Below are 10,908 nucleotides of genomic sequence, written 5' to 3'. Positions count from 1 at the left end.
ATATAACTTTGACAGTATTGGACTAAATTGGAGAATAATGTGGTTGGGTTAAATTGGGCAATTATTATTTTTGGCCGAAAATCTTGAAGTCTAGTATGAATAGCAGGAATCGGATTGCGTATTGAGTTACTCAGTACGCTCTTATCGTACTGAGTAAACTCAGTTGGGCACACCACGAACGCATGTGGTTTACCCACACCGTCTATTCATTTTTCCAGATCATTTTATGGGTTCAAACCAAAATTGATACATATACAAACCACAAGTGGACCATACCACTGAAAAAAGTGGAACTATTGATTTCAACTATTGAAAACTTTCTAAGGCCCCCAGTGATGTTTATTTGTCATCCAACATGTTCATAAGATCAGAAAGACATGGATGAAGGGAAAACACAAATATCAGTTTGATCTAAAATTTCCGTTGTCCCTAAGAATTTTTCAATGGTAGATGTTCAATTCACACTGTTTCAATGGTGTGGTCCATTTGAGGTTTGGATATACTCCATTTTTGGGACAAAGCCCTAAAATTATGTGTTAAAAGAGATGGACGGAGTGGATACAATGCATGAATAACATTGGGGCCCACGGAGTTTACTCAGTATGCTTACCGTACTGAGTTACTCAGTACGCAATCCGCTTCCTGAATAGCAGTAGTTTATAAATAATAAGTTTACTATAAATTTATAGTACGTCACATTTTTAGGGTTGTTTGAGTTGGAATTTTAGTCTAAAACTCTGTTCTAAGTTTGAGTTTTTTTTATTTAAAGAGTTATAATTTTATTTTATTTTATCATTATTCAACTAATTTATTAAAAATTATTTCTACTTTTATTTCTTGTGTGTTTGAGAGTTCTTCATGAGGGGTCCAAAGGGTCCCACGGATTCAAAGTAGATATCCCCTTAGGAAGACAGTGATAGACCACGTCACGTCCTCCCTGCATCATAAGCCAACCCTATGGGACGAGTGGTATGATTAAACATTAGAAATAGCCTGAATTTAAGATATTCTTTTGCATTACTTCATCATGTGTCATATAAATGGTTGTAACCATAGAAATTAAGATGACCCAAAATATAAAATTTACTTTTAAATCACACATGTACATTGAATTAGATTACTAATAATGTCTCAAATCATCCCTTCTTTTGTGTAACAAAGATACTGGATAATTAGACCAGTCATCGGCCATTAGACCAGCAATCCAGCCCATTGCCACCCCTTTGTACAGCTGAATGTGGACCATTGAAAAGAAAACCATATAAGGATATTATCATCAATGAGATTCTAAAGGGGAGTATCACTTAGACAATTACCCAGGATCATACAGCCTGAATATATCAACGGAGAAGCCTAACAGATAAACGGTCCAGATCCACCGTCCTTGCAGGGACTCTCCCAGATTCGAGTCACAACGAATAAACACTCGTTCATCTAGGCGTACGGAAACACAAACCCACGTGCAGCTGGTTGACTTGCGTTCTGACGTACAAAGGGAATTTTCTTACTACTGTTATTGCAAGTGTATATACAAGGACATGAATCACGCACTTTCCAAAATTCTCTAACTTGATATCTTTTTCTCAAAATCAAAACCGCACCTCTCAAACCTCTATAAATAAGAGTATCCAAGATACATTCCCTCAAAAAGGGTTGGAGAGTCCTTAGATAAATATAATAAGAAAGAGAAAGTGGGTCTTTTTGATTTTGAGACATGGATTCCAATGGAGGAAAGAAGAGTATCCAAACAGCAATGGAAGTGTTGCTTGGGATTGTATTTCTTGGTTGGATGATGATGTGGATAATGATGCCCACAAGCACCTACAGACAGATATGGCAGCCAAAGCTACGGTCTGAAACAAATTCTACCTATTTCGGTACACAAGGTTGGGATTTTCTACACCCTCTATTTCAATTTTTATTTATTAATTATTATTATTATTCTTTTATGTGAATATGTATCATCTGACCACCACCCATTTGGATAGGAGATTTTTTTTTTTATTTTTTTTTTCTTATTTTATTTTGAAAATTTTGCAGGTGCAAATATGCTAACCTTTACATTTCCCATCTTATTCATTGCTGCATTGGGCTGTGTTTATCTCCATTTGCGAAAGAAAGATGGTAGCTACAATGGATGGTATGTGTAGCATTTTATATGAGGATTGAAATCTACACCCACCCTGATTGTTTCATTATGATTATAAAAATCAAGGGTCAAAAAGATTTTTTTATTATGATTTTATAGTTAAGATGGTTTGGGTGTGTCCCTTAGCGGTTGATCGTAGCCATTCATCTATATGACCCTGACGTGGGATGGCCTAGTTTTTAGAAGTTGCACTGACTGGACGATATTAACTGAATATATATATATATATATATATATATATATATATATATATATATATATATATATATATATATATATATATATATATAAATATATATAACTTTTCATGTTGAATGTGAACTGCTGGTGACATTAGTTTTAACCATCAGTTCACCGGCCATGGTGGGTCAGATTGGACCATCAATGGCTCAGATCTTTTATTTCATGGCATGTGGGCTACTTGAATGCTCATCCTTTTCCACTAGGATTATATGTTTTTCATGAGATGAAGAAGATGATGGTACTATCCTTGCTTGATTGGTTTGGATGGCAGCAATGGTAGAAATCAACGGCTTGCCATATGGAGACGGCCTGCGATTGTGAAAGGCCCATTGGGGATTGTTTCAGGCATAGAGCTGGCCTTCTCTTCCATGTTTGTTGCACTCCTCATCTGGTGTTTCTCCAGCTTCTTGCACGTCGGCTTCAAAGCTGTCAATGCACAGTCCGCCCAGGCAGACGGCGAGAAAGTGTAAGAACATCTCTGCCCATGCAATTTTTATTTTTATTTTTAAATCCAGTGTGGGCCCCACCTTTTGGCAATCTTAGAGATAATAGTATAACGTCCACATCGGACGATCCTAATCATTTACTTGGGTCATGCTTAGATGTGGACTACTGTTTATGATTGTCCATTTTCAGTGGATGGCTAGGATCATCTGATGCAGTAGTTCAATCCATGATGGGACCCATCAGATCAGTGGATATTATAAACATTATACAAGGTTTTAATTTGATAGGTGGGAAGCTAAGCTAGATACTGCAGCTCTACGGTTGGGATTGCTGGGCAACATCTGTTGTGGATTTCTCTTCTTTCCAGTCACACGAGGATCGTCGATCTTGCCGCTGGTGGGCCTCACTTCGGAGGGAAGTATCAAGTACCATATGTGGATTGGACACATTGTCATGACCCTCTTCACGGCGCATGGTCTGTGTTACATTATCTTGGGGGCTGCAACGGGTCACATTTCTGAGGTACTAATTTTCTTTGTATGCGCACAGTGCGTATGAAGACTCGGTGCGCATATAGCACTCACTGTCTGATGATGGTGGGCGGGAATTTCCTATCCCTTCAAAAATGGACTTTTGAAATTTTAGATTTTTGAAATGCTTGATTATCGCTGTATGTCTTTAAATGGTGGGAGATTTATGCGCTCATTGATTCTCTGTGCTGTCTGTGCGCATTGAAGTCGTGCAATTTATTTTCTTCTATAAATGTCTTTAAGAGCATTTAATGTTAGCCTAGCTAGGGAGGGGGAATTGTCTTGTGGGGTCCACCATGTTGAATATGTAAGATCCAATCCATCCATCAGGTGAGAACCATTATTAGAATTGTACCCAAAAAAGAAAATCCCGATTAGAAACTCATTGGGCGACACTAATAAACAATGTAAAGTTTCTCCCAAAAACACTAAGTTTTGACGGTGTGGCCCACCTGAGTTTTTATATCAGGTATGATTTTTGTATTTTATATTCATCCTTATGAGTTACATCTGATTAACGGGTTTGATGAACGATTTACACCATTTTAGCCCCACATGCAAGTCTATGGTCGGCATCCCATACCCCATTATCTCATATGGAGTGGCACATCTGACTTGTGGATTTATCTGATATTTGGTGAAATGCTCTAATATCGAGTATAGAATCTGATGGATGTGGCGGATTGTACATTTACAGCACTGTGGCCCCCAAAGACTTGGATGTTGTAGAGGGTGTCTGTCCAGTTTGGAGCTCTTAACTGTAACTGTTTGTTAAAAGCCTCGTCTCAACCGTTGGGCTTTTGTGGTCGAGCCATAACAAAATCATATCGTACTGAGTAAACTCAGTTGGCCCACTGTAAATATATATATGGTTTATCCACACTGTCCATCCATTTTTACTGATAATTTTAGGGGTTGATCTCAAAATTGAAGTGAATCCAAAGCTCAAGTGGACCATTACACAGGAAACAGTGTGGAATAATGATTTCCACCGTTGAAACCTTCCTAGGGTCCAAATTAATTTTTATTTGTCATCCAACCTGTTCATAAGATCAGGAAGATATGGATAAAGAGAAACCACAAACATCAGCTTGATCCAAAACTTCTTTGGCCTCCAAAAAATTTTCAATGGTAGAGGTTCAATCAAACTATTTCCTATAGTGTGGTCCACTTGAGATTTTAATTTGCTTCATTTTTGGGACCTAATACTAAAATTATCTGTTAACATGGATTAACGGAGTGGATAAAATAAATAAATAACAGTAGACCCCACACGGTTTACTCAGTACCCTAAGGGTACTGAGTAACTGTTTGTTAAAAGCCTCGTCTCAACCGTTGGGCTTTTGTGGTCGAGCCATAATAAAATCATCCAAACAAAAGTAAAAGGAGTAAAGAAAGAAAGATGATATTTCTGTTTTGGCTTTTGGGTGTACCCACTACAGGCAAATCTGGCTGTTGGTGAACCATATCGAAGATGTGGTCCACTTTATTTCGATGCTTTAGGATGTCAAATGAGCTCTCTTTCTTGGATAATTTCACTAGTTTGGGCTTGATCCCATTAAATAATAAATAAATGAATAAAAGACCCATAGCATAAGTCTGCTGTGGGTATATCTTATGGGAATGGACCTTTTTCGTTTGATTTCCTGATCAAGTGGGACGCACTTCTCATCAGAGAAGTTCTTGTACGGGATCCACAGTGAGGTGTGCATGACATCCAATCCATCTATCATGTGAGCCCCCTCATGTACTCCAAGTCACCCAAAAATCAGGAAGATCCAAAACTCATATGGGTCACACCACAAGGAGCGATAGTGATGTCAGACGCGCACCATCAAGAACCTTCCAGATGTTGAACTGGGCCCCACCAGCTTGTTATAAGCCATCCAATCTGTTCAGTAGGTGAGACCCACCCTGATGAATAGACACCACAAAATGGAAATTATATTGGGGTGCGTTTGGATGGCCAATCCAAATGAATTGTAATAACTCTAGTTGATGATCCATTAAGAATACCACTATAATCATTTCAACTCCAACTTAAAATGCATAGAAACACAACCAAGTATTCCATTGTCATTACAGATTAACATAGTGCCTGTGATTTCCCAATTGATCACAATTCAATTCAATCATGCATCCAAACGGATCCTTCCACACCCATCTTAAATGTAATTCTCCCTTTGTTACGTTGCAGTTGCTAAAATGGAATACGATCGGGGTGGCGGTCGTGCCAGGAGAAGTAGCATTAATCGCAGGGCTGCTCATGTGGGCCACAAGCATCCCACGTGTACGGCGTAAGATGTTCGAGCTCTTCTACTACACACATCATCTCTACTTCATATTCCTTTTCTTCTTCCTACTCCACGTCGGCATCTCGTTCTTCTGCTACATTCTACCTGGCATCTATCTCTTCCTCCTCGACCGCTACCTGCGATTCCTACAGTCGAGACGCAACGTCCGTTTGGTCTCGGCCCGCATCCTACCATGTGAAGCGATCGAGCTCAACTTCTCCAAAAGCCCAGGTGAGGATTTGATCATAGGCCCATCATCTTCCTATGGGCTGGCATTGGGCCTATGGGCTCTTTCATGGGCCTTTGTTGGAGTCTAACAATGAATCAGTGGTCCGAGCTGGTGTTTACATCTTGTGGCCCAGATAGATTGTGGGTCCTACCTTATATCATCCAAGATTGATCTTTGAAGCTCTGATTTGCAGGGCTGACTTACACTCCGACGAGCATCGTGTTCATCAACATGCCGAGCATTTCGGCTCTTCAGTGGCATCCTTTCACTGTGACCTCTAACAGTAGCATGGAGCCCGATAAGCTCAGCGTCATCATCAAGAACGAAGGATGCTGGACCCAAAAGCTCTACCAGATGATTTCATCGCCATCTTCCGTCGACCGTCTGGATGTTTCAGTTGAAGGACCTTATGGTCCAGTTTCAACTCACTTCCTAAGGTGTGGACAATATCTGTTTTTAAAAGGCCAGGTTTGGGCTTTTGATGGATCCAAACATCTAAGGATGGCAATGGGCCTGATTCAGCCCAGGTTGACAGGCCTGGTTCTTCCAATTGTGGGGCCTGAAAGTCAACCCAGGTTCCACTTGTGATATCATGGTGGGCCTAGAGGCCCAACAAGATAGCTACCTAGCCCATTGCCAGCCTCCACATTGTATGTATCCAATGACCTTAGTGGCCCAATCAAACATAGTGAAATGGACATGGCCCACTAAATTTAATGGACATCGATCGACGGTGCAGGCACGATGCATTGATAATGGTAAGTGGCGGTAGCGGCATTACTCCATTCATCTCCATCATTCGAGAGCTCATCTTCCGTAGCACCACAGAAAGCTCGTCGGTCCCACGCGTCCTCCTCATTTGTGCATTCAAGAACTCTGAGGACCTCACCATGCTCGATCTCCTCCTTCCAATCACTGGCACCCCATCCGACATCTCCCGCTTCCAACTCCAGCTTGAGGCCTTTGTCACTAGAGAGAAAGACCCCACCAATGCCCAAGCCCAAAAACAACTCCGGGCAATGTGGTTCAAGCCCAGCCCAACAGACGCACCCATCTCTCCAGTGCTGGGCCAAAACAACTGGCTATGGCTCGGCGCAATCATATCAGCCTCATTCATCATGTATCTCATACTTCTGGGCATTCTCAACCGTTACTACATATACCCCATCGATCATAACACTAACAATATCTATTCCTATTCATCGAAAGCGCTCTTTAGCTTGCTTTTCATATGCGTCGGCATAGCCACAACGGCGAGTGCAGCGGTGCTTTGGAACAAGAAACAAAATGCAATGAAAGCCCAACAGATCCAAAACATGGAGGCGGCGACACCGACAGTGTCACCTGGGTCATGGTTCTACAATGCTGATAGGGAGCTGGAGAGCCTGCCCCACCAGTCTCTTGTGCAAGCTACCAAGGTGCACTTTGGTGAAAGGCCCAATCTCAAGAGTAAGCTGATACTAACCCTTTAAAACCTTCTCCATTTAAGCTTGCATGAAGTGGGCCTTCCTGTCTTAAAGGCCCATTTCATTCTGATGGATCCATTCTAAGAGGCTGGATCCTCTGCAACTAGGGGTGCAACCTTCTCCATTGAAGCTTGCATGAAGTGGCCCTTCCCGTCTTTTAGGCCCATTTCATTCTGATGGATCCATTCTAAGAGGCTGGATCCTCTGCAACTAGGGGTGCAGACGGCTCGGTTCAGTCCGGTTTTGGGGTGAAATCGGAATCAAACTGTTCCTAACGATTCTAGGAAAACTAAAACCAGAAACTTGACTGTTGCACCCTACAACCGAATTGGAACCGGATCGTAAAAAACTGGTTCATTCCGGTTCGTTTCTACAGTCTTAGGCTTTTTATAATCCAATCAATTGCATAGTTTGTTTTTATAATCCAGCCCAAATATTGTCATGGTTTGTTTTTATGATCCTTTCTTGTTCCCAAAATGATTTTGCTACCAATGTTTATTTTTGTTGTGATCCATTTGATGAATGGTCTAGTTTTATTTATTTATTTATATGTGTTTTTTTTTTTAAATAAAATTTAAATATTTATTGACTAAGGGCCAGTTCACAGTCCAGTCCAATTTTACAGAACACCAAACTAAGAAATGAACCGAACTAACCGGTTCTTTGATTTTCAGAACCGGACCAAACCATGCGGGGGGGTCGGTTCCGGTCCAGTTTACCGGTTCTACTGGTTCTGTGTGCACCCCTATCTCCAACCTTTGTGGAATAAGCTTGTTCTCCAACTCTTGCATGTGGGGCTACCATGATGTTCTTACGGCATCCAAGTCACCCCACCATAAAACTAAGACGCCTCGGATTTAGGTATTATGTAGGCTACTATGAATTAAAGGTTTTTGTGAAGTTTTGCCGCATTGTTTTTATGTATTTCAACCTCTAAAGAATCGGACATATACAACCATTAGGTGGACCACAAGATATAAACAATGGACAACAAAGCTTCCAAATTCACATGGTGGCCCACATGATAGCTGGATTGGTTAGATTTTTTTTTGAGCCACCCATTTTCTTGATTTGGCTAGCCTTCTAGACAGGTTCAATGCCATGCACATACATACTGTAGTGGTCCACATACAATGTTTGTAGAATAAGCTGATTCCACAAACGTTGTAGAGGATCTGGCCTCTTATAATTCTAATGTGTCTGATAGAACAAACCCAACTGTGGCCCATGTCGGTTTGAGGCCAATGGGACTTCAGACTGGCCAGCCGACCAATGGCCCTGATTTATTTCTAGTATAAACAGCTTATATTGGATTGTACATGTGTGATCATTGCAGAGATGCTGTTGGAGTGTGAAGGATCCAGCGTTGGAGTTTTGGTGTGTGGTCCCACCAAAATGAGGCATGAGGTTGCAACCATTTGTTCTTCTGGTTTGGCGGACCACTTGCACTTTGAGTCTATCAGCTTCAGCTGGTGATGGCATGCACTTCCATTGGCATGACCCCAGAGAAAGGCACGTGTGAAATCAAGAGCATTGGGTGTGAGCGTGTGAGTTTTGGGGTTTGACTGAAAAATGTTAATAAATATGGTAGTATCTTCTACCATGGTAGGTACATGTAAGGGGAACCTATCATCTACCATCAATCATCACTTGTTCAGGACATCCGAGCCATATAAATAACGGGTCCCACCGTGAAGATTTCCTGTCTCGAAAATCCTGCTCATCCATTCTATAGGTGGGCCACACCTGTATGCCAAGTCAGACCATTGTCAATCTATAGTTTCGATGGTCTGTCAGGCCAGATGAGTAAATCAGTCTGGTTCTCACGGCAGGAAATCTCCTTGGTGGGGCCCACCGTTTACATTCGATTGTGGGGGTTGCATTCTAGGATAGCATATAGCCGAGTGTAGGTATTGGTTTCATATTAGTGTATGACATGGAGCATGATTTGTGAAAATGAGAAATGGCAGTCTCAAGGTTCTATGTGATTGAAACAAAATTACTAACTAAGATGGGAATCCTAGGCCGCGTTTGGATGCTCAATTCAATTGGATTGCAATAAATCTATTCATAGCAATTAGTCTGGATTTGTTCTTGTATATTTATTTGTCTTATTGTGATTCTAATCAGATAATAAGCAACCAAACACACCCAAAGCATCTCAATGAGCAGAGAATGTGGGATTGGAGGTGGTTTCCCATGGTGGGCTAGATTGCGACTAATGTATTATTAGTTTTCAAGAAAGATCATCAAAAGGTCAAGAATAATAAAGATATATATTCCTGATCACACAAGATTGTATGGTAACAAAAATCTTTGCTCTTAAGATAATTAATAATAAAAATTAATAATAAAGCACAACATTTCCACAAAAATACATCATTTTATTATTATTATTATTATTATTATTATTATTATTATTATTATTTTAAAATATTGATATTGCCATTGTTCATCAACTTTTTAGAAAGAACTATCCAACTCTAGCTTTCAACATTCCAATAAATCAATTTTCCATCAATTGTTGTTATCTATCTCAAACTTTGTTAAAGTTCCTTAACATACAATGATATACTATTCTCTGACAGCCTGAGCTTTTAGAGCAACTAATTGTTTGACATGATATTAGAACAGAATATCTTGTGTTTAACTCTCTTGGAGTATATCTCCTTAATATATTCTCCCACATGGGCCGCTTAAAGCTTTAAACTACGAGGCATGCCATTTAAATATATATTATATGCAAAAGAAATAACCAGTTGCAAAGTTATTACCATCAAGATAAAGTGCACGGTTATGCCTTTCTGCCTAATCGAGTCCTCTCTAACCTAAGTTTATGCGATCCTAACCCTTCATTGAATCATTTTTTACTTCTCTTACATGAAATTTGATCGCCATGATTTTTGGACACAAAGGATAACATGAGGGGGCGCATCTGATGGAAAGATTGGATGTCATGAGAACATCAGGAGCCCACCTTCACCAAATAAAGCTTTGTATGGGAAGATGGTAAGCAGACTATAATTCAAAAGCTCTTGTTTTTCCTCCATCTCTATCATAATCAGCCCATCAGCGGGGTTCATGGGCCACACAGCCCGATGGGCTTTCATTTCTAGCCTCGGGTGAGCTAAATGTCCCTTGTGCTGCATAAGCAAGCGCGAGCAGGGCTCTATGAGCTCGTAGCTTTTTATTCGGTGACTTGTTCAGGTTGAGTCGAGTCATGGCTTGCCCTAGTCAAGAGTAATGCGACCTAACTCACATGACTCTAGGTTGAATTCTAGGTTGACTTGTGGCACCTACCTGTATTAGTACTGACCGGGTCTGAGTCGACTCGGATGGTTCCTTAGTCTGGATCAGAACGGATTGGACACAAAGAATAACATGAGGGGGTGCATCTGACGAAAATATTGGATGTCATGAGAACATCAGGAGCCCACCTTCACCAAATAAAGCTCTGTACTGGAAGTAGAGGTGGGCAGGATCCGACGCGATTCGTTGGATCCAACTCGACCGAACCAGTCAGATCCGATCTGACCCGAACCGAAAGCCA

General features: G+C 40.8%; 1 protein-coding gene across 1 annotated transcript; it reads left to right on the top strand.

Annotated features, from left to right (window-relative positions):
- The first annotated feature begins 1,620 nt into the window (after positions 1–1,620).
- LOC131233862 (ferric reduction oxidase 2-like) lies at positions 1,621–9,257 on the top strand. Its single transcript, XM_058230687.1, has 8 exons — positions 1,621–1,886; positions 2,041–2,140; positions 2,664–2,858; positions 3,127–3,361; positions 5,567–5,894; positions 6,086–6,329; positions 6,632–7,341; positions 8,695–9,257. Exons 1-8 carry the CDS (start codon positions 1,715–1,717, stop codon positions 8,832–8,834), a joined length of 2,124 nt encoding a protein of 707 aa, XP_058086670.1. The 5' UTR covers positions 1,621–1,714; the 3' UTR covers positions 8,835–9,257.
- Positions 9,258–10,908: the final 1,651 nt, after the last annotated feature.

Source organism: Magnolia sinica, chromosome 18 (genome assembly GCF_029962835.1).
Source record: "Magnolia sinica isolate HGM2019 chromosome 18, MsV1, whole genome shotgun sequence".
Lineage (NCBI taxonomy): Eukaryota > Viridiplantae > Streptophyta > Magnoliopsida > Magnoliales > Magnoliaceae > Magnolia > Magnolia sinica.
The sequence above is the reverse complement of the archived record's forward strand: the minus strand, read 5'-3'. Positions and strand labels throughout refer to the sequence as shown.

What these genes read in the sequence shown, in the direction of transcription:
- LOC131233862 (XM_058230687.1), top strand. Translation starts at nt 1,715, where the DNA reads ATGGATTCCAATGGAGGAAAGAAGAGTATCCAAACAGCAATGGAAGTG. An exon ending in TACCTATTTCGGTACACAAG is followed by an intron (nt 1,887 to 2,040) that starts GTTGGGATTTTC and finishes AAAATTTTGCAG; the next exon opens with GTGCAAATATGCTAACCTTT. An exon ending in CAACGGGTCACATTTCTGAG is followed by an intron (nt 3,362 to 5,566) that starts GTACTAATTTTC and finishes GTTACGTTGCAG; the next exon opens with TTGCTAAAATGGAATACGAT.